A 24,621-nucleotide genomic window follows, 5' to 3' on the forward strand; every position below is an offset into this window, starting at 1 on the left:
TACCATGTTTTTATCATAATCACTTCCATATGTGTAACCTGGCTGGTTGTTACTGACTTGGACCAGGATCTAATCAAAACTAGATAGAAACATAGAAAATAGGTGTAAGAGTAGGCTATTCGGCCCCTCGAGCCAGCACCGCCATTCAATATGATCATGGCTGATTATCCAAAATCAGTACCCCGTTTCAGCTGTTTCACCATATCCCTTGATTCCCTTCACCCTAAGAGCTAAATCTAACTCTCTCTTGAAATGAAGACCAGTTATATCTAGTCTGAAGAAGGGTCTTGAACCAAATTACATATCCATTTTATTCTGAGATGCTGACCTGCTGAGTTACTCTAGCATTTTGTGTCTATATCAGGACCTAGTTAATATTGTGCACATAGGCAGATGAGGTATTAAGATTTTGCTGAAAGAATTGAGATGCCATGGTCCAAGAATGTATATGCCAGGCAGACTATTATGTGAGCCCAGTGAAAAATAAAATAACCAGGGCAATAGAGCTTCAAATTAGTCTGGTGCACTTGGGAGCAGTCTGAAAAGTGGAAAATGGAAAAACTTTAAGAAAAGAATCATGGTTATAACATTTTGGTCAGAATAAACAGTATACGTCAGAAATAGAAAATCAAGCAAATCAATATGGGCATTGATTTGAAAATCGGAAAAATGTTAGCTAAAATTGTAGAAACGCATCCAAAATCTCTTTTGCAAAGATTGCAATATAGTAGTGCTTGCCCATTGTACTTTCCCTTAAAAATGTACAGTCGTTGACTTAAATACATTTCAACAGATTCCCACTCCTGAGCTGTGATTGTTGAGTGATCACGGTTCAAAACTGAACATTCTGGGATGTTTGATTTATTAGAAAGGAGTCAGAATGCATCTTACCTTGAAAAATCAAGATGTTGAATTGATTTTGAAGAAGGTAAGATCATAAAATACAGGGACTGGTCAGTAGGTGCTTTAACAGTTGTGGCAGTATTAGACTCGGAATAAATAAGAAAATTAATCTGAATGAAACAAGGTTAATTCAGTAGGTAGACAAATAAGCTGTAGAAACGCAGAGGGTGAGGCAGCATCTATGGAGCGAAGGAATAGGCGACGTTTCGGGTTGAGACCCTTCTTCAGACTCAGTTATCTTCACAGAGGCTACATTCAATGTGGAGAATAAAGGTGAGATAGTTTATTGAGATCGGAATGATGAATAACTATTTTATTAAAAGCAAATTTTGATTTAGTACAGTTAATTTGAGCATTGTTAATTAATAACCTTGTGCGAGAGGAGACTTTGGGGAAGAATGGTTGAAGTAATATTTTCTGACTACTTTAGTCTTAAACTAGGACATAAAACTTGGACAAAGTAAAAGATTTAAATATGAAAGGAGAGTGGTGAGATAAATTGGGAAACTAGATTAAAAGACGTAATACTTTATAAGCAATAACAAATATTTAAAGAAATCCTAAATCCTAAAAAAATAAATGTTAACAAATTAACATGATCAAATTGTGGCTAATCAGAGTAATCAAAGATGGCGGTGGATTAAGGGCTTAATATGTGGGCAAAGAAAATCAAACACGAGTTTTTGGAATTTAGGAAAGGATCACCAATAAATTGACTGAGAATGAAAACTGAGTGAGAAACTAGCAAAAGGGATAAAAGTATTTACAAAAGCATTAATTGGTAATATAAAAAGGATTAGTGCAAATAACTAGGCAGAAACGTTACATTATCGGCAATGTAGGACACTGAAGGAGGCTCACAGTATCTGTTGCAGTTAAAAAGAGTGACTCTGCCTTATCCCATCTTCCTGTAACTGTTCCATAGGTCACAATCCAAGTATCTTTTAAAAGTAATGAGGGTTTCTGCCTCCCTGAATAACAATGATAATTGGCACCATCCTCCACAAAACACTGATCAAACATTATTGTTTTGTTTCTTGCGAGTAAGAAAATACTGGTCCCTCAGATGCATCTTTACTCCTTCGATCAGCCCACCATAGATGACTTACCATAAACCTTCCTAATATCCATGCAGGCAACACAAAAAAAACACTACCTCACCAACCTCTACGTTGCTTTCTCAAATCATCCAACCAAGTTAGTCATGACCTTCTCTTAATAAGTCCATGTTGATTGTCCCTGATTATTCTGTGTCCTTCTGAACGCAGTTTTATGATGTCCCACAGAACTGATTCCAACAATGTGCCCACTTTCAAAGCTAAATTAATTGTCTTGTGATTACTTAGGTCATACCTTATTCTGTTTTTAAACAATGGTAATGTTATTTTTTCAGTCATCGGTGCCAGTCCAATGTACAGGAAGAATGATTTATCATGATTCCCCCTGGACTGGAATGAGGTAAACTTAACTCTTCTTTCAAGGGAAAGATGACAGCCCAATTTGAACTGGCCAGCACCATAAGGGTAAATACTAGAATCAATCATGGTATGGAGGACCAATGTCCTTTAGAAAAATTTATGTTTGGGGAGAGTCACAATGAATTAATAAATCAAGATTTATGGATAGGAAAGGTTCAGAGGGATATGGGCCAAACGTGGGCATGTGGGACGAGCATGAATCTTGGTCGGCATGGGCAGATTGGCCTGGAGGGCGTGTCCATGCTTTATGATCCCATGACTGTAAAATTGTGTTTGAATATAAATTAGTTGGAATTTTTTTTGAGATGATAACTAGCAGGCTGGTAGATTGTGATGGCAGTAGTGAATGTGGTATATTTGTAATAGTGATACTTAAAGGGTAGGATCTCAAAGGTAGAAATAAATTGATTTCATTGTGTTTCCACATGTTTCCTGGGCTTGCTGGAATCGCCAGAGAAAGTATGATGTGAACACAGTGGCAATTGAGGAGATTGGAGATATGACAGGGAAATATGCCAAGGAGCACTGACACCTCACGACTGCTTACTTGTCTGCTACTATGAAAACCTTTGTTGACAGTGATACTGCTGATAGTGATTACTTTGCACATTCTGGATGTTATTTTTACAAATTTAGATTTATTTTTTTACAGCTTTGGAAGTTTATACATCAGATTCGCGCTTCATTCTGCCATTTCCTTCTGGTGCACTCCCAAGGGCAAAATCCATCAAACTGCATGCATTCACTCTTTAAATTCTGGAAATGAAACTGCCTCATGCAGGTTGTTGATATCATCCATTCATGTTATTTGGTGGGGAAGCACAAAAATGCTGTGCCAAACACGGGTTAAAAACCATAGATAGACACAAAAAGCTGGAGTAACTCAGTGGGACAGGCAGCATCTCTGGAGAGAAGGAATGGGTGACGTTTCGGGTCGAGACCCTTCTTCAGACTGGTTAGGGATATGGGAAACGTGAGATATAAGCGATGATGTAGAGAGATAAAGAACAACGAATGAAAGATATGCAAAAATGTAACGATAATAAGGCCATTATTAGCTGCTCGTTGGGTGAAAATTAGAAGGTGGTGTGACTTAGGTGGTAGAGGGATAGAGAGAGAGAGAGGGGGAATGCCAGGGCTACCTGAAGTTAGAGAAATCAATATCATACCACTGGGCTGTAAGCTGCCCAAGCAAAATATGAGATGCTGTTCCTTGTCGTTTAAATTGTCGAATGGTATGCGACTGGGGAAAACATAGTGAAACAATATCAAGATTAACATAACGGAAGAGACAAAAGAATCAAAACTTGATTTTGCTCATCGCTAATTATGGTTTCAAGGCTTTTAATAACTGGGTTTTGCTGTAATTTTTAACATTACTTTGGGGACAAAATGCATCAGTTATGCCAGAAACATCGCTGTGAATTTTTGATTGTCAGTCACGATTAGTTAGAAATACTGCAATTATTACATCGATGATTAAAACCATGGCAGCTGGTAGTACTTGAAAACAAACTGCAAGTAACAAATTGCACACTATAAAATCACAATGAATAGAAAGAGGTTAGTCAAATTAACAATTTAAAAAAATCTTGAGGGGGAAAAGAGTCTTCCGCAGTTTTCTGTGAGGCTTCAAATTTCACAGACTTAAACCTACGAAAGGCTTCTTTACGCCTCTATCTTTCCTCTTCTAATTCTTAGTGGTCAGAAATGGTCATCCCTGCAAGTGCTTGAAAAACTGCATTTCCTACTAAAAAGAAAATGCTGTTGCAAGTGCTTTGTTTGAAAACAGGGAAAACATTTCAACATTTAACAAATTTTGTACATTTCAGGGTGTTTAAATTTTTGTTGCATTGTTCGTGGATAAATGTAGATATTTTTTTAAAAAATGCAGATATCCATATGCATAATAATTGTACCCACTACTATCAGAAAATTCATAATCTTGAACATGCATCTTTGCAATCAGCATAAGTCATGGCGCACCTTATTCTCACTCCTGTTTCTAGAGTGCTTGTCACAGTATTCGCAGACTCTGCACTAGATGGAACAGGGGGTGCTTGACTCAATGGATGGATGTATGGCTAGGGATGTTGTATGCTGCTTCCAAAGTTTGTGCATTGTCTTCCATTGTAGAGACATCTTACCAGATGTTCCTTCTCCATTTTTGACTGACTGCAAGCAATGGATTTTGTAAGTCTGTGAAGAAATTTTCAAAGGGACTGTGAGAATGCCCTGGTGTCCCAGCTACACTAGTCCCACCTGGCTGCGTTTGGTCCATATCCCTCCAAACCTGCCCTGCCCATGCACCTGAAGGAAAGAACTTTAGATGCTAGTTTAAATCAAAGCTAGACACAAAATGCTGGAGTAATTCAGCGGGACAGGCAGCATCTTTGGAGAGAAGGAACGGGTAACGTTTCGGGTCGAGATCAGTCTGAGGAAGGGTCTCGACCCGAAGTGTCACCCGTTCCTTCTCTCCAATGATGCTGCCTTTCCCACCTTACTCCAGCATTTTGTGTCTATCCATGCACTTGTCTAACTGTATTTCAAACGTTGGGATAGCCCCTGCCTCAACCACCTCTTCTGGTAGCTTGTTTCATACACCCAACACCTTTGTGTGAAAACAAATACCTCTCATATTCCTATTAAATATTTTCCCCGATTGGGAAAGGTATGGGAGATGCAGCGAGACCTGGGTGTCATTGTACACCAGTCCTTGAAGGTAGGCATGCAGGTGCAGCAGGCAGTAAAGAAAGCGAATGGTATGGTAGCTTTCATTGCAAAAGGATTTGAGTAGATGGGGAGCACTTGTCAGAGGTTCTACTGCACTGTTTTACAGGGTCTTGGTGAGACCACACCTGGAGTAGGGCGTACAGTTTTGGTCAATTCACTAGTTCTGAGGAAGGACATTATTGCCATAGAGGGACAGTGCAGAGACGGTTCACCAGACTGCTTCCTGGGGTGTCAAGACTGTCTTATGAAGAAAGAACTGGATAGACTTGGTTTATACTGCTCTAGAATTTAGAAGATTGAGAGGGGATCTTATAGAAACTTACTCTAAATTCTAAGGGGTTGGACAGGCTAGATGCAGGAAGATTGTTCCCATGTTAGGGAAGTCCAGGACAAGGGGTCACAGCTTAAGGATAAAGGGGAAATCCTTTAAAACCGAGATGAGAAGAACTTTTTTCACACGCAGAGAGTGGTGAATCTCTGGACTATGGTAAAAACTCTCTGCCAGGGTAGTTGAGGCCACTTCATTGGCTATATTTAAGAGGGAGTTAGATGTGGCCCTTGTGGCTAAGGGGATCAGGGGGTATGGAGAGAAGGCAGGTACGGGATACTGAGTTGGATGATCAGCCATGATCATATTGAATGGCGGTGCAGTCTCGAAGGGCAGAATGGCCTACTCCTGCACCTAATTTCTATTTTTCTATGTTTCTATGTAAATCTTTTCCCCTTCATCTTAAACCTATGTGCTATTGTCCTCTGGTCCTCAATGTATTTTATCATACTCCTAGAAACCGCTTGCCATGCTGAAACTTGGCTTAGGAGAGTAATTGTTTTGAAAGTCTGGTATTAGGTACATGGATCATGTGGCCCACCCAACAGAGCTGGTTGAGCATGAGTAGACCTGGGAGAGGACACTTGTCATCATCTTCTCCTATGCTGCCACTGAATTTCAAGTTTATTTTCACTGACAAATAACCTTGGAGACAATGAAGGGCTTTCAGAGTATTGCATCAATTCACTAGTTCATCAGCAGCCTGCGTGTGTGGAGCATACCAGCAAACAGCGCAGTGCGTTATTTTCGACTGCGCTGTCCTCCACCTCATGGGCCCTCGACAACAGCACATTGAACTGGCTACAGCGCCAGGAGGACGTTACATAACTGCTGCTGCCTCAAACGCAAGAAGACTAGTTCACACTCTGACATAACTCTAAACCCTCTGGCCTTGACTGCCTCAGAGTGGCACTCCACAGGGGCGGCCTAGTAACACAGCGGTAGAGTTGCTGCTTTACAGCCCCAGAGACCGCGCGGGTTTTCCCCTTGGTGCTCCGGTTTTGTCCCACATTCCAAAGACGTACAGGTTTGTAGGTTAATTTGACTATGGTAAAAATTGTAAATTGTCCCTAGTGTGCATTAGTGCTGCTCTAATGGGAGTGATCACTGGTCGGCACAGATTCAGTGGGCCGAAGGGCCTGTATCCACACTGTATCTCTAAACTAAATTAATCAGGCAGAGTTGAGCTGGGTTTAGCGCTGCTTCTCTGCGCTGGCTGTGGGCCTGGGGGCACCGTGCCCGTCTGACTCCCGACGTCTCTGGCCACCCCCGGGCGTGGGGGCACTCGGGTGGGGACGGGACAGTGCTGGAGAGCCGGGATCGATCCTGGCTGTTGATGAGGCGCAGGTCTGTACCGAGAGTGTTTTGGCACGTCTCCCTCCTCCAATCATCGCGCTGAATTATCATGTCCAGCCCCCATTGCCTGCTGACCGGGGGGGGGGGGGGGGGGGGGGGAAGAGACGTGTTCCCCCTGGCCCCCCGGGATTTCCGCCCCTGATATATTATACCGATCCGGACGATGGCAATGACTGATCCCTCAGTATGGGAAACAGGCACAACATGCCGTTGTGGTCCTATCAATGTCATTAGTTCAGACATTAACCACATAAATATCTATCTTCAACCTGTTGGTGTCCTTTACTCTAGCATTAAGCACATGGCATGCAGTCTGAAATTAGTCATAGACTCAGAATAAAAGGACGTTACTTTAGGAACGAGATGAGGAGGAATATATTTAATCAGAGGGTGGTGAATCTGTGGAATTCATTGCTACAGAAGACTGTGGGGGCCAAGACAGTTTTAAGGCATAGATTCTTGATTAGTATGGATGTCAGGGGTTATGAGAAGAAGACAGGAGAATGGGGTTGAGAGGGAAAGAAAGATCAGCCATAATTGAATGGCAGAGTAGACTTGATTGGCTGAATGGCCTAATTCTGATCCTACCACTTCTGAACCATTTCAAGCCAAATGTCCCTCTGTCTGTCTCTGTCTCCATCTGTGATCTGTGTCTTCCTACATGCATTCTAGGGCTCAAAGGTAGCAGGCTACATGGAGTCAATTACCACAGAATGACTCGCATTGTTTTCAACTGGGGACTAATCTTTGACCAAATTCTGGCTTTTCAGGTCAGGACTTGGCCAGTTCAGGCCCCCTGAGTCAATGTACACAGTGGATGGAGCCTTTGCAGTTTCACAAATTTGCCTCTCCATTGGGCACAACGTAAACTACATTTTTAATCAATAGTGTTTTATTGTCACATGCTGAGATACAGTGAAAATTGTTGTTTAACATATAATTCATAAAATCACACATACATAAGCACAATCACAATCAAGAATGCAAGTTTGTAGTATAAGAATAGAAGATTTCAATGAAGCAGAGTTGCATCACAGAGCTACGTTTCCTAGCCAACAGCTGCTACAATATTTTTGAGAAAAATGCAAAAAAGACAAACCACTAAAATGAAAACTGTACATGCTGTTGATCTGAAATTAAAACTACAGAGGAGAGTCAAGATTCAGTCTCTTGCCAGAGATACACTGTCAAGACTGAAACCAAGAGCTGTAGAATCATCTTTAACAACATCAGGTGATTTAATCATAGCTGCACTGAAACCTTAGCCTGCTGATTAGACCCCTGGGAAGCAAATAGAATGAAATGTTAATCTGTCTGATACGCTCAATAGGTGAGCCCTGGAATCCATGGGCTTTGATTGCAAGGGATGATGTGCCAGCATGAGGTAGCATAACGTAACTGAAAAATCAGCTTGATGAATTTTGAGAACTTTAACAGGCAAATGCACCTCACTTTTAAGCAAATTAAACAATAAGAACACTCTAAATTAATACCTGTTTTTGTACAATCAAATTTGTATGCAAATCTTCAGAGTTCCTCGCTGATAGATCGGCATGAATATAAAGTGCACATGTGGATGGAATTACATTCCGAAATGGAACTGAACACTGAATATGCTCTCTTTAAAATACAAATAATAGATATTCCGTGGTGTTCTACTCCCAAATAAAAAAATATTCACTGCTTGTCAAGCATTCACCATGTCAAGGAGAGATTAATCAGTGAGAGATTAGCTCTGTATTTTCTGTGTGTTATACATACCAGCTTCCGAGCAGCACGTTTCAAGAGGTGTAGGCAAGAGCTGGTTTACATCAAAGATAGACACAAAATGCAGGAGTAATGCCCCTGTCCCACTTAGGAAACCTGAACGGAAACCTCTGGAGACGTTGCGCCCCACCCAAGGTTTCCGTGCGGTTCCCGGAGGTTTTTGTCAGTCTCCCTACCTGCTTTCACTACCTACAACCTCTGACAACCGCACAGAAACCTTGGGTGGGGCGCAAAGTCTCCAGAGGTTTCAGTTCAGGTTTCCTAAGTGGGACAGGGGCATAACAGGCAGCATCTCAGAAGAGAAGGAATGGGTGACCTTTTGGGTCTGAAGGATATCAACCTGAGAAGTCGCCCATTCCTTCTCTCCAGAGATGCTGCCTTGTTCCGCTGAGTTACTCCAGCATGTTGTGTCTACGTATTATGGGGTGATACTAACCATGTGACCCACGGGGATGAATAAAGTTGTATTGTGTCATAATTAGAGTGGCAGGGGAGTTGGAGTTAGAGCAGCAGGTCAGCAAGTGGATGAATTGAGGGGAAGGTAGAGGTTACCACCTGGTGTGCCACACGATGGCAGCCTGTTATTTTTATGTTTTTATTTATTTTTTATTTTTTTGTTTATTTTATTAGAAGTTAATACAGTACAAAACCTAATTTTAGGTGCCAACTATGTCATACCGTAATCCATTCTATGTACAACCTCTAGTTTTATGTTATAAGAAGGAAGTAAGCAAGACAAGAAAAAGAAAACAATAGAAAGAGGAAAAAGTGGAAAAATAGATGGTAGAGAGTAGAAAAACGTGAAGTGTGTATATAAAAAAGAAAAAAGAAAAAGAAAAAGTGGAAAGTAGAAATAGAAGAGAAGGCCCCTTAAAAGAGAATTTTTCAAATCTGTATTCGGAGATGTAGATCAGCAATCTTTACGGTACCGCTGCATCACATGATTCCAAAAAGTCGATGAAAGGAGACCAACTCCTTAAGAATTGGTCATATTTATCTATTAGTCGGAGTCTCATTTCTTCAAGACGTGCTATGTCCATCATATTCCTAATCCACATTTTAACAGTTGGTATGGTTGTATTTTTCCAAAATTTAAGTATCAATTTCTTTCCAATTAATAACCCATTTTGGTCTTTTTTAAAATTGGTATCTTCTCCTATTATTCCAAATATAATCCATTCCGTTTTGGGTTCTATTCTTGACTTGAAAAGCTTTGTAAATATATCAAATATATCACTCCAAAATTTATTCAACTTTGTACATCCTACAAATGAATGTGTTATATTAGCGTTTTGAAACAAACATTTATCGCATCTGGGAGAGACGTTTGGATAAAATTTATTCAACCTCGTTTTTGAATAATATAGTCTATATAATAATTTGAATTGAATTATATTATCTCTTGCATTAATAGAACAGTTATGTGTATTCATCAAATACTTTTCCCATCTATCCTTCGAGATCTTTATCATTAGCTCATGTTCCCAATCTTCCCTTAATGCTTCTGTTGAGGGTGATTCTCTATTTAATATATTATTATAAAAGTATGATATAAATTTTTGTGAATCAGCCTTTATATTCATTGCTTTTCTAAAGGGTCTAAAAATATAGTTTGAAATCTATGTGTATATTTCTTCATAAAGTCACATACCTGTATATATTTAAAATATTGATTATCCTGTTATTTTTATAGAGTTTACAAACTTGATGTAAATGTTCCCTGGTTTGTATTATTTGTGGGGTGGGGTGGGTCGGGGGAAACGTTTCAGTTTCTGACCTTGCCAGAGATGCGATTGTTTTTCTGGTCGTATTTCCGGTTGCTCTGCGGCCTCGCTCGGGACTGACTGAGCCCCACCGCGGGGCGTGGACTTACCATTGGGGTAGATTTCTTGTCTGGGATCGCTTCAACCGTGCCCTGCGGATTTTACCATCCAGGGCTCGCAGTCCGAGGAGAGACTGAGTCGGGAGCTCTGGAAGCCTCACGACGTTCGAGTAGCCCCGTCCGATCTCGCGGCATGGGGGTGCTGAGATTCCCACCCCCCAATGCAGGAGCTGATTGCCCCGACGAGGGGGCCCGCTGCTGGCTATGGAAGTAAGATCATCCCGTCAACGGGAGGCTCGAGGCCCCCGATCGATGGACGACAAAGAAGGGAAGAAATTGAACTTTATTTTCGCCTTCCATCACAGTGAAGAATGTGGAGGAGTCACTGTGGTGGATGTTTACGTTAAAATGTATTTTGTGTGTTCTGTTACTTTTTATTTGTATGACTAACTTGGCAAAACTCATATGTTGCAAAACACACTTGGCTAATAAAGTATTATTGTATTGTATGAATAACGTCTGAAAATAGGAATGGGCAGAGTCCGAGAAAGAGCCAACACTGCTTATTTATAATTTGCACTGGATGTGAACCAGAATAGGTATGTAGACAGACGATAGAAAAATGCAAAACCAACAGGGTTGTTGCAGTTGAGTGACTATAACTTCCCCAATATTAACTGGGACTTTACCAGTTCAAGAGGCTTTGATAGGTGAATCCAAGAGGGCTATTTGAAATAATGTGCAGATAGTCTAATTGGAGATAATGATAGTGGAGTCAGGGGATTTGGGGAGAAGGCAGGAACGGGGTACTGATTGGGGATGATCGGCCATGATCACATTGAATGGTGGTGCTGGCTCTAGGGCCGAATGGCCTACTCCTGCACCTATTGTCTATTGAGATGCGACCATAACTAGGCCTTGTATTGGGAAACAATCCTGGCCAGGTGACTGGCATTTCAGTGGGAGAGCATTTTGAGAACAGTGAACACAAATCTTTATGTTTTAAGAGTTAGGAATAAGGATAAGTTTGGACATAGAAACATGGAAATTAGGTGCAGGAGTAGGCCATTCTGCCCTTCGAGCCTGCACCGCCATTCAATATGGTCATGGCTGATCATCCAACTCAGTATCCCGTACCTGCCTTCTCTCCATACCCTCTGATCCCCTTAGCCACAAGGACCTTGGGAGAAGGTTGAAATTGGTGTAAGGCAGATATTATTGGCCAGCTTGGAGGATTTTTGTTAAACTAATTTTATTTCATCGCTAAGTTGCTTGAATCTGTAATTTTTTTTAATTTTTATTTTTTTTTTTTTTTTTTTATTAGAAGTACGGTAAATTACAATCCTGCATAACACATATATCTTAATACATTTTTTGTACCGCTTCATTTTTTTGAGCTTTAAGAAAAAGGTAGAAGTAAGTAAAGTAAAGAAAGTGCAAGAGAGTCGTGAAGTGCAAGAGTGTTGGGAAAAGAAAGCCCCTTAGGAAAGAAGTTAGAGAAGGAAGTAAAGTGAGAAAATAGACCCTAGAAAAGAAAGAAAGAGAAAATAGAAACAATCGCTCTATTATAACATTAAACTCCGCAGAAAGGGGACTACCAACCAAGTCTGTTTTTGTTGTTTTACCTCCCGTTACCAGGTCCTGACTATTGCACCTCATACTTGTAATAGGTCCAGAAACATAGACCATGTCTTTTGGAATTGGTCTGCTTTACCGGCTAGGAGGAATCTCATCTCTTCCAGATGTAATGTTTCAAACATATTTGATATCCACATTTTTATTGTTGGTGTCGGCGCATTTTTCCAGAATTTAAGTATAAGCTTTTTTCCCATTATTAGCCCGTAATTAAATAATTGCACCAGGATTCTTAATTGACACTTTGGAAAGGTTTATTTTAAATGTTCACCTCTTATAAATGTCAATGTAAAAGCATTGTTTAAAAAATGTGACAATAAATAGGTGGATAGATTCTGTTCTATTTTGATTGCTCAAGGTATTTTTGGTAATTTAATTAAAATGGCAGATCTTGGATGGAGTTAGAGAATACAGGTGAGGTCTTAAATGACTGTTTCCCATCGATGGAGAAGGACATTGTAGATGGAGAATTCTGGGAGGAGGATTGTGCATTCTAGAACCAAGTACCTTTGAAAAGGAATGTTTCAGCAGACAACAATAGAAAAATCCCCAGGGCAAGATGAGATTATCCCAACGACAGATTGGTTAGGAAATTGACTGAAAGTTTTATATCTTCTCTGGTCACAGAAGAAATGCCAGATAAATGTATGTCAGTGATGATGTAACTTTATTCCGGCAGCAGGGATACACCAGATATTACAGGGCAATTAATCTAACGACAGTGGTAGAGAAGTTATTGAGCATAGAGATTACAGCAAAGGGACAGGCCCTTCGACCCACCATGTCTGTGCCCAACTCTGTAGAACATAGAACAGTACAAATTGATAAAATGTTTTAAGGCTCAGGATTAATCTGGGTTTGTAAAGGCAGGGATTAATCAGGGGTGGCTTTGTCATGGTGCTAATTTTTTGAAGAGATGGTTAAGTGAATTAATGAGAGCAGTTCAGTTGCTACTATGGACTTCTCCAAAGCCTTTGACACGCCCCATCTGGAATAGTTAAATTGCTCTGTAAACTGGAAAAGCTCAAAGGGCAAAATGGTCCATCTATCTCATGAGAGGTGTGATTCAATAAAAGCCAAGATGGAGTATATAAGAGGGAGAATTGGTACAACCATACGAAACATACGGCACAATTTTGATCGCCACGCTTATAGGAAGGATGTCATTTGTACTGGAGGGGTTGGAGAGGAGCTTCACTTGGATGTTGTGTAGGAAGGAACCAGCAGATGCTGGTTTAAACTGAAGATAGACACAGAAAGGATCTGATGATGGGTCTTGACCCGAAACGTCACCCATTCCTTCTCTCCAGAGATGCTGCCCGTTCCGCTGAGTTATATCAGCATTTTGTGTCTATCTTCACTTGGATGTTGCCTGGATTGGAGCATTTCAGATATGAAGCTGGATTCTAAAGGATCAGAGCATACCGAAGGAGGACTTAATTGTGGTATCTAAGGACATAGGCGGTGAGAAAGTTCTGGGTCTTGGCAGAGGTGTCCAGGTAGGTTTAAGGTAATGGCGTTAGAGGTTTGGAGGGAATTTTAGACAGAAATTATTCACCTAAGGGTTGATTGAAAGCTGAAACACACTGTCTGAGGAGTGATGTCACAAAATGAAATAAGTATTTTGTTGAGTACTTGAGACAGCATGACATAAAAAGCTGTGGGCCAAGTGCTGGAAAATGGGATTAGTGTAGATAGGCAACAGGTGGCTGGTACAGAGGGTGGATCGAAGAGCCTGTTTCTGTCTGGTACGATTCTGTGGCTTGGAGATAGATCAAAGAAGAGAACAGCCATATCTCTAGGATATGCAGCTAAAGTTTGCCAGAACTTGATTTAAGTGGGGGTAAAGATGATTGAGCGAAATATGATCTACATCACTAAAACGCTGGGAGTCATTGATGATTTAAATGGAAACGAGTGCTGTAACCAGTTTGTGGCCTAGGCCTGGAGCAGACAGATTAAAAATTAACAAGTGTCAATTATGTCAAGTGGAATTTGTGAAGGAACAGTTTTGTGCCCGAGAATAATGTATATATAAAACATCTGAAAAGACCGGCCCTCTTCGTTAGTCTGTGTTATTCAACATTTCCTGAGCCACAATGTAGATTCTGTCAATCCAGACGGTATGGACATGATCTTCACTGCATGAAATTTCCACAATGTTTAAGAAATAAATTTCCAAGAATAGATATTATTACCGACTGGAACACATGGCTAATTTCTTGTGTCAACGAAGGCTATTACTGATTGATTAAGTCGTACATGTGGAGTTTAGAGTTTCTCATCTTTTCAAGGATTAGTGGTGTTTTTACTGAGCTGTCGACAGAAGATTAAGTCGAAGGGGGGTGGGGTCTGTCATAAGAATAGATTGTACACTGGAGTTTCATGCATGGAGGGTTGTTTCTCGGTTTGCGTTTTGCTATGATCGTACTTAAAAGTGAGTCACCTTCAGGTCGTATTGAATGCCCGGAGCGCACAGCTCAAATCTCAAGTTTATGTGGCTAAACAGATAGACAGAGTTGATGTGGACAAGCTTTTCCCTTTGAGAATAGGGAAGATTCAAACAAGAGGACATGACTTCAGAATTAAGGGACAGAAGTTTAGGGGTAATACGAGGGGGAACTTCTTTACGCAGAGAGTGGTGGCGGTGTGGAATGAGCTCCCAGTGGAAGTGGTGGAGGCAGGTTCATTGGTATCATTTAAAAATAAATTGGATAGGCATATGGATGAGAAGGGAATGGAGGGTTATAGTATGAGTGCAGGCAGGTGGGACTAAGGGGAAAAAAATAATTGTTCGGCATGGACTTGTAGGGCCGAGATGGCCTGTTTCCGTGCTGTAATTGTTATATGGTTAAACCTTAATCCATTGCATATTTAAAATGGTACTTAAGAATTTGATTATTTATTAATTGTATCATTTTTGTTTTCTTTACCTGTGCAACATATTAAGAGTAAAACGCTTATGTTATCATTACAATATTGTATCATTCAAAAAAGACACAAAGTGCTGCAGTAACTCAGCGGGTCTGGCAGCATCTCATGAGAACAGTCCTGCCATCGGGAAGAAGATACAGGAGCCTGAACACTGTAACGTCCAGGTTCTGGAAAACGTTTCTTCCCTACAGCCATCAAGCTATTTAACACAACCTTGAAATAAGCTCTGAACTACATAGACGGGGGCATTGATTTTGTCTTTTTGCATTATTGTGTGTATGTATGTGCATATATATTCATGACCCATCTTCATGTTCTCCAGAGATGCTGCCTGTCCTGCTGAGTTACTCCAGCAGTTTGTGTCTCTTTTAGTAAACCAGCACCTGCAGATCCTTGTGGCATCATAAATATCATTCCCCTTTCATATCATTGTAAGTAGATAAGCACTTTGCTTTATCCAGCAGCATGTTTCTCTCAAAGTTTGGACAATATCAATCGGCCTAAGATAGAATGAAATAATATTAAGACGGCTCAGTTGACGTGTACACTGGCCAACATGGACGTGTGGTAATGGTAATGCTCACAAGAACTTTTGCTTTGAACAGTGCCAAGTTAATCAACTTCAAAAGAAGGAGTAACACTGGTGTCACAGTTGCCCCCAGGCTTACAGATGGAGAAGGGTAAACTTCAGGTTCCTCAATACAGACTCACCTCCTCATGCTGATCATTGGCTCTTGTTGGTTATCATCCACTGCTACCTTCTGTTCATTATCAACGGACTGGTTTTCTCTCAGTCCACTGGCTCTCCATAGATGTCACCACTGGCATCGGCTGAACATTATCCCTTGGTATCTTCTTGTCATGGTCCATTTGCTCGCATTGATCACTACCCTCTGATCCCCTGCTACCTATCCATTGGCTCCTCTGTCTACTGAATTCTCTTATTCACTATTCATTGGTTCCTGCCAGCCACTGGATCCCTGGGTACCTTCCACTCACTGTCCGTAGACGCTAATTGGTCACTAACCACAAGCTCTCCTGGCTCCCATTAAGACCCTGTTGAAAGATGGTTCCTGGTGCTATTTTCTACTCATGGTCAGTATGAAGAATAACTACTCAGGTTAGATACTAATGAAGCTTCAATCGCTCTGGAACCATAATCCACTGTGAATTTATAGATGCCACTCCAATAACTCTGGTCTGCCCTCAAGACCTTGCTCTGGCTGGATATTCTTAATGGAATCAAGGGATATGGGGAGAAAGCAGGAACAGGGGACTGATTCTGGATGATCAACTATGATCATATTGAATGACAGTGCTGGCTCGAAGGGCCGAATGACATACTCCTGCACCTATTTTCTATGAAATGGGGATGAAGGCGGCCCTACACTCTGCCCTGACCCACCTGGACAGCAATAACACCTACATCAGGCTGCTGTTCATTGATTTCAGCTCCGACTTTAACACTGTCATCCCCGCCAGCTTGATCACCAAACTCAGTGGACTTGGCATCTCCACCTCCCTCTGCAATTGGACATGGATTTCCTCACCAACAGACCACAGTCTGTTAGGGTCAACAACCTCACCTCCTCCACTATAACACTGAACACCGGCGTGCCACAGGGCTGTGTGCTCAGCCCTCTCCTCTACTCCCTCTTCACCCATGACTGCATCCATAAGAATGGCTCCAACGCCATCATTAAATTTGCCGATGACACCACGGTGGTAGGACTGATCAGTGACAACGACGAGTCAGCCTACAGGGAGGAGGTCCAGCACCTGGCAGCCTGGTGTGCCAACAATAACCTCGTCCTCAACTCCAAGAAGACAAAGGAAATTATTGTTGACTTCAGGAAGAACAGAGGGGGCAGACATACCCCCATCCATATAAACGGGACTGAGGTGGAGCGCGTCTCCAACTACAAATTCCTCGGGGTACACATCTCGGAGGATCTGTCCTGGTCCCTCAACACCTCCAAGCTGATCACAAAGGCGCAGCAGCGTCTTTACTTCCTGAGGAGGCTCAAGAAAGCTCACCTGTCCCCCCAGATCCTGACCAACTTTTACCGCTGTACCATCGAAAGCATCCTGACCACCTGCTTCACGGTATGGTACAGCAGTTGCACCGTAGCGGACAGGAAGGCACTACAACGGGTGGTGAAAACCGCGCAGTACATCATCGGTGCCCCGCTCCCTGCCATGGATGCCCTCCATCGAAAACGGTGTCTGAGACGGGCCTAGGAAGATTATCAAATACCCCTCCCACCCCAACCATGGACTGTTTGCCCTCCTCCCATCAGGGAGGCGGTACAGGAGCCTCAGGTCTCGTACTAGTAGGATGAGGAACAGCTTCTACAACAACACTTATCACATTGCTGAACTCATAGTCCCGCCGATAGATTTCTCCAGTCTCTCCGTCCACATTGTTTGCTTATTTTGTATTTTTATTTCTATATTGCACTATTACTACGGACTGACGCTAAACTGCATTTCGTTGTACCCATACTTGTATCTGTGTAATGACATTAAAGTTGAATTGAATTGAATTGAGAGGCAAGGCAGGGTGAGATAGATGTTGATGAAAATTTGGAATTAAATGTAATAGTACAATGAAATACTCACCAAGTAATTATTTAGCTGGAATTAATATTATTATTTTGTGTTAGGTGGAGTGACGAACACGGCTCAATACCAGAACAGGCTTATGGTGTATGATCCAAGTCAGGTAAGCATCATTGTTATTCTATACTGTAAAGACTCTTCATATGATTAGTCTTAACATTTGTAAGTGTGCACTGAAAATTAAAATTTTATGAAATGGGAACTAAACCTGCTAACAGTAACTTCCTCAGTGTCTCATGCCTCAGCTTAGCTCTCAATCAAAAAGACTCGGGTGTCCTTATAGGAAAATCGTTAAATTATCAGAAACTGGTTTAGAAAATAATCAGAATTTGAAAGAAGAGTGTAGTATTAGAGGACAGATGTGAAGCCGCAATTACATACAACCTGTACTTACCTGCATCAACTGTGAGCATTTCTGAGATTCAACGTAAAGGATTAATGACAGCCTTGGAACAGATGCAGTATAAATTTACTTTAATTGTACCTAAATTATCGCAATACTAGTAAGCATTAAACACATGATATTTGTATTTCCTTGGATATAAAAGATTAAGTGTAATTTGATTTGTTTAAGATATCGAATGCAGTTGCAAAACTGATAGTGGTCATAGTAGGGAATGTTAATTTTCCTAATGTTGACTGGGATTACCATGGTGCTAAGGGCTTAAATGGGGTAACCTCGGTATATGTGACAATAAACTAAACTCAAGAATATATTTCATGTGGTTCAACAAGAATTTGGAAAAATTAGTCAAGACATCTACCTCACTATCTATGTTGAGATTCTGGTATGTTGGATTTCGGCATATCGCTCTTTTACTGTACAGGGCCTGTCCCATTTAGGCTATTTTTAGGCGACTGTCAAAGACGTAGCAGGTTGCTGAAAAACCGACGACTGGACCCCCCCCCACTCGACATAAAATTTGAAAAAGAATCATTACTTTAACAACAAAAAAAAGGTCTGCACCGGCACAACCTGGTGACAACTACAACAGCAGCTACGTCAGGAGAGGTCAAGGAACGCTCATTGGCGTCATCTCACTGTCGCCAAAAAATGTTCAACGTTGAAATTCCAGCGGCGACTGAGGAAACTACTGACGACCATACAGGCGACATCCCGGCAGCAGCCTAGTCACCTAAACAATCGCCTAAGTGGGACAGGCCCTTAACTATTCCTGGAGTTTAGTTTAGTTTTTTATCATTTATACTGAGGTACAGTGAAAAGCTTTTGTTGCTAGCCTAAAGACTATACACGATTACAATCGAGGCATCCATATTGTACATATACATGATAAGGGGGAAAATGTTTAGTGCAAGAAGTTAACCAAATTTATTAATCAGGTTCAACAATGGTTAATCTTTTGTATCCAGGGATAACATACAAAAACCGTACAGACAGCAGCCATAGTCAGGATTGAACCCAGGTCTCTGGCGTTGCAATGCAGCAATGTGCCACCCTTAGACAATAGGATTACATTTAAAAGCTGGAGTAACTCAGTGGGGCAGGCAGCATCTATGGAGAGAAGGAATAGGTGACGTTTCGGGTCAAGACCCTTCCTCATACAGTCTAAGGAGGGGTCTCGACCCAAAACATCACCCATTCCTTCTCTCCAGAGATGTTGTCTGCCCTGCTGACTTGCTCAAGTTTTTTGTGTCTATCTTCTGTTTAGACCAGCATCTGCAGTTCCTTCGCACACATAGGATTAGAGTTAGTTTACTTTAAAGATACAGTCATGGAAACAACCTAACTTGTCCATGCCAACCAAGATGCCCATTAGTTTAGTTTTGGCTTAAACACAAGGTTTGTCCTCAGCGAGCACAGCTTCAATTAAAGTTTAACACTTAATTTGTTCATACAGTAAAGCAACCGTTGTGAAATATTACCACATTATGCACCTTGATTAAAACTGCAGGAGAGTTAGTCTATTATTTGCAGATGAACCTTTAATAAAAAAACTGCCATTGCAGTGTTCAAAGAGTGAATGTTTTTCTAATCAGGTCTGTTTCGTGTTTACACGTTCACTGGCTTTTTAAAATTCATGTGGCGTTTTATTTAGATACAATGTCCAACAAAAGTCACAGTTGGAAGGACATGGCTCTGAATTCCAATAAGTCTATTATTTGTCATTTAAGATGGGTTTTGTTTTCAGCACGTTGTCGTGTGTGATAATAGCTGCCATGTGCAAACGAGCACGCAGATAGCTGCTAACAGTGCTGACTCCTCTTTTTCTCCACTGATTAGTATCAGCTAGTCATTTATTTATTTTTGAATGACCACACAGTTCCCCAGTGTCTCTTTTCCTGTTGAATACATCAGTATGGATGTCATGCCTTATTTAGAAAGGACATCGGTGAGATCACATCGGGTGTGCAGTGTACAGTATTGGTGTCCTTATTTAAAGAATGACGGCATGCATTTGAACACAATTCAGAGATGTACGAGACTAATACCTGGAATGCGCAAGTTGATCAAAATGGCTGGAAGTGCGAGATGTGACTTGATTGAAATCAATAAAATCATCAGATTCAGATTCAAATTTTATTGTCATTGTGCAGTGTATAGTACAGAGACAACAAAATGCAGTTAACATCTCCTTAGAAGAGCTACATAGAATATGAACAAGCGACATAGAATATGAGCAATAAGTCAATATATTTACGTGCATACAGTCATAGTAGTGCAATTTTTTTTTTTCCTGGTGGAAGGAGTGTCCGGGGGGGGGGGGTGATTGGCAATCACCGAGGTACAGTGTTGAGTAATGTAACAGCCGCAGGGAAGAAGCTGTTCCTGGACCTGCTGGTCCGGCAACGGAAAGATAAAATCATGAGCAAACTTAACAGGATGAACATGGAAAGTATGTTTCCTCTTGTGGGAGAAGTAAGGGTCAGTGTTTAAAAATAAGAAGTCATCCATTTAAGAGAATGATAGGGGCAGTTGATGCACTGGTATTGGTTTAGACTGCAATCTGCTCCATTTTCACCAGGAAGAGAGTACACTGGGGAAACATGTAGATGTGTATGTGGAAGCTCATATATATTCTCTTGCCAATACTTTTATTGTCAGAGATGGACACAAAAAGCTGGAGTAAATCAGCGGGACAGGTAGCATCTCTGGAGAGAAAGAATGGGTGCTGGGTCTCGACCCGAAACTTCACCCATTCCTTCTCTCCAGAGATGCTGCCTGTCCCGCTGAGTTACTCCAGCTTTTTGTGTCTATCCATGGTTTAAACCAGCATCTGCAGTTCCTTCCTACACTTTTATTGTCAGGTCAGGTTCTGTTTGTAAATTCTGTTTGTAAATCTGGTGAAGAAATATGCCATTGACAACATAAATTCCTAAAGAAAGTAATCAATGAGCTGCAGATTCTCTTTGATCCACTCTTGGAAACCAATTGTGTATATATATATATATAATCTTATTTATATAGCACATTTTCAGTCAACTTGCATTGACCCCAAAGTGCTTCACATAATTACATTACATTACACACAGGCAAAGGTGGGTGAAGTGTCTTGCCCCAAGGACACAACGACAGTATGCACTCCAAGCGGGATTCGAACCAGCTACCTTCCGGTCGCCAGCCGAACACTTAGCCCATTGTGCCATCTGTCGTCCCAGATTAAAGTCAAAATTATTGTCAAAGATACAGCTGATTTCAACAGATTATTGTATCTTCGTCATGGATCTAATAAAAGCTCCAACCCCCTCCCACCTGGTTTATTGCCCCATCTGTAACCTGTCCTGCACACTCGCCGGGCTCTGACAAGGTGTGGGAACCAGCCCACCTCTCACTGCTTTACAAACATCACAATATTGTTCAGTAACTGAGGCGTTCTGGGGACATGATGCAGATCAGAATAGCTTTAGGGTCATGTCAGGATAATAGTAATGAAGAAATAGCCCTGAAATCCTTTTGTAATCTACATTTTTTCTGACTCAGAATAAATGGATTAGCCGCAGTCCCATGTTACAGAGGCGAGTCTATCATGTAATGGCAGCTGTCAATAGAAAGCTCTATGTACTTGGTGGAAATGACTTGGACTACAATAATGATCGGATTTTGGTTCGAGAAATTGACTGCTACAACATAGACACCGACCAGTGGGTACGCTGCCAATTCAACTTACTCACAGGTAGGTATTTAACCTTACATTTTAATTAGTCTGCATTAATGACAAATTCCATCAATTAGTTTCTTATGAAGTCTTTTTCACATTGTTTTAAAATTTTGTTTTTAGCATTCTATCTCCATGTGCATTTAATTAGTTGTATTATTTATTGAAGAAAATCACAAAGCTATACACCACCAAGTCAAGTCACGTTTATTTGTCACATACACATACAAGATGTGCAGTGAAATTAAAGTATGACTGCTGTTTGAGGGAAACTGGGCAGCAATGGATTGCAGAGTAATGACCTTGGATTGATTAGATGTCTCTTAGAAGTTCAATTTTAGTCTCATGTTAAACTTTTGCTTCACAATTGTCCGCATGATGTGCTCTGCTTCTGAAGTTAAGATTGCATTGACTTCATTGAATTGAATTTTAGAAGCATAGTATGAGACATAGGTGAAATCACATGTCTAATGCATGCAACTAGGATGAATTCCAGACCCTTTCATGTGTCTTCTGAAACCTATTCTAAAAGAAGTTTTTTTTGTTTGTATAATTCCAATAACAGAGCATTTTCTTGTTTGCCAAGAATAAAATGACTGCAGCTTATGTCAAGTAAATTTGAATTATTGAAAAGTAGCATACTTACCAATTGGAGTACTGGCAGATGTTTCTGGTAAATTCACTCGTGAACAATAAACTTTGATTATAAGATGTTCGGACCAAAATCTGATATATCCCTGATATGGTACACATCTTCAGAGTCTATTGCAATTAGTTTAATCATTTATTACCTGATCTATTTAAAAGTATAAAGAGTTTAATGGCATCGCTGCCCATTTTTCAAAGACTAAAGATTGCCTTTATTTCAGTCCATCTTCTTTAAAATCATTGTTTCTGGCTTTCAGCGCCAAAAATCAGTGGGCTTACTTATCACTAGTTAATTAGCTATAACTGACACATCTTTCCTTGCCCCTGCTAAGTGAGCATAGTCTCTCCCAAGCTCTAGCCCTAAAATTTACAACACAGGAGGTGTTTGTAGTGTGTGTGCAGGTTGAGAAAGGTCGACAGAAAATGCTGGAGAAACTTTCTTTCCTCTCCATAGATGCTGCCTCACCCGCTGAGTTTCTCCAGCATTTTTTGTCAAACTTCGATTTTTCCAGCATCTGCAGTTCTTTCTCAAACAGGTTGAGAACGGGCCACCCAACTTATACACACCTTCCAGCACTAGATCCAGAGCCATGCAGGTCATGGTTTTACTGACTGATAGTCATAAAGTGATACATAGTGGAAACAGGCCCTTCGGCCCAATTTGCCCACACCGACCAAGTGTCCCAGCTACACTTGGCCCACCTGCCCGTGTTTGGTCATATCCCTCCAAACCTGTACTATCCATGTACATATCTAACCTTTTTAAATATTGGGACAGTCCCTGTTCCATACATCCACCACCTTTTATGTGAAAAAGTTACCACTCAGATTCTTATTCAATCTTTTCCTCTTCCCCTTAAACCTTTGTCCTCTGGTCCTTGATTGACCTACTCTGGGCAAGAGACTCTGTGCATCTACCCGATCTATTGCTCTCATGATATCCAAATATTTTTTTATCTAACTCAGTTTTCACTAAGTTGTCTTTTGTATCTAATTGTTTGAAATGACACATTCTAGTACAAAGCAAACAGTGTGATTGGCGTTCAAACTTTACCCTAAACATTCATTCCCTTCACCACCAACACACCATGATTGCATAGTGCACCATCCACAACATGTACACAGCAGTTATTTACCCAGGCTACTCCACTCTTCATACCTATATTCTTGTTTAGCAATTTACTTGATACCTTCTTGATTAGAATACGAGGATGTTGCCAGGACTAGAGGGTGTGAACTATAGGGAGAGGTTGAGTAGGCTGAGTCTCTGTTCCATAGAGCGCAGGAGGATGAGGGGAGATCTTATAGAGGTGTACCAAAACATGAGAGGAATAGATCGGGTAGATGCACAGAGTCTCTTGCCCAGAGTAGGGGAATCGAGGACCAGAGAATATAGGTTCAAGGTGAAGGATGAAAAGATGAAATACGAATCTGAGGAGTAACCTTTTTGCACAAAGGGGGGTGGGTGTATGGAACAAGCTGCCAGAGAAGGTAGTTGAGGCTGGGACTATCCCATCTGTTAAGTAAAACAGTTAGACAGGTACATGGATACGACAGGTTTGGAGGGATATGGACCAAGCGCAGGCAAGTGGGACTAATGTAGCTGGGACATTGTTGCCAGTGTGAGCAAGTTGGGCCGAAGGGCTTGTTTCTACACTGTATCACTCTATGTCCTTTTTGGTTTTTGTATTTTTAAATGTGAATTTTTCTCAGCCTAACACCAGTATTTAACTTCACTGGTTGTCGAACACTTTGGGCGGGCTGAGGTTGTGTTAGGAGGTAGGCATTTGTTTCTTTGTTCACACTTTTATTACAGATAATTTCTTCCTCTTTTTTTTTAATGTTACTTATAAGATGTCCTGATCTTTGCACAAGCAGACCTTTCCATTGAATGGACGTGGAGGTCTACACATCAACCATACTCACCTTTAATAAATCAGAAACTGTTAGAGAAAGTTCTGCCATAGGGGCATTGGTCGGGCTGCTGGGGAGTGTTGTAGAAAAGAGGGATCCAGGAGTACAAGGACATGGATCCCTGAAAATGTTACGTCCCAGGTCGATAGGGTAGTGAAGAATGCTTTTGCCTTGGTGGCCTTTCTTCAGTCAGGGAATTGAGTAGAGAAGGTGGGACATTACGTTACAATTGTACAAGATGTTAGTGAAGCTGCACTTGGAGTATTGGGTTCAGATTGTAATCAGGCAAGGAAAGATGCCATTAAGCTGGAAAGGTGCAGAGAAGATTTATGAGGATGTTGCTAGGAGTTGAAGGCATGAACATTA

The 24,621-nt window shown here is 41.1% G+C and overlaps 1 protein-coding gene across 3 annotated transcripts in view; it reads left to right on the plus strand.

Moving 5' to 3' along the window:
• The window catches only part of klhl32 (kelch-like family member 32), a 199,208-nt gene that overhangs the window by 168,587 nt on the left and 6,000 nt on the right, over nt 1–24,621 (plus strand). For all 3 annotated transcript variants that reach the window (XM_055635854.1, XM_055635853.1, XM_055635852.1), the window contains exons 8-9: nt 17,623–17,681; nt 21,519–21,711. In XM_055635854.1, coding sequence (XP_055491829.1) covers nt 17,623–17,681; nt 21,519–21,711 — 252 coding nt within the window. The remainder of the gene's footprint in view (nt 1–17,622; nt 17,682–21,518; nt 21,712–24,621) is intronic.

Source organism: Leucoraja erinacea, chromosome 5 (genome assembly GCF_028641065.1).
Source record: "Leucoraja erinacea ecotype New England chromosome 5, Leri_hhj_1, whole genome shotgun sequence".
Taxonomy (NCBI): Eukaryota; Metazoa; Chordata; class Chondrichthyes; order Rajiformes; family Rajidae; genus Leucoraja; species Leucoraja erinaceus.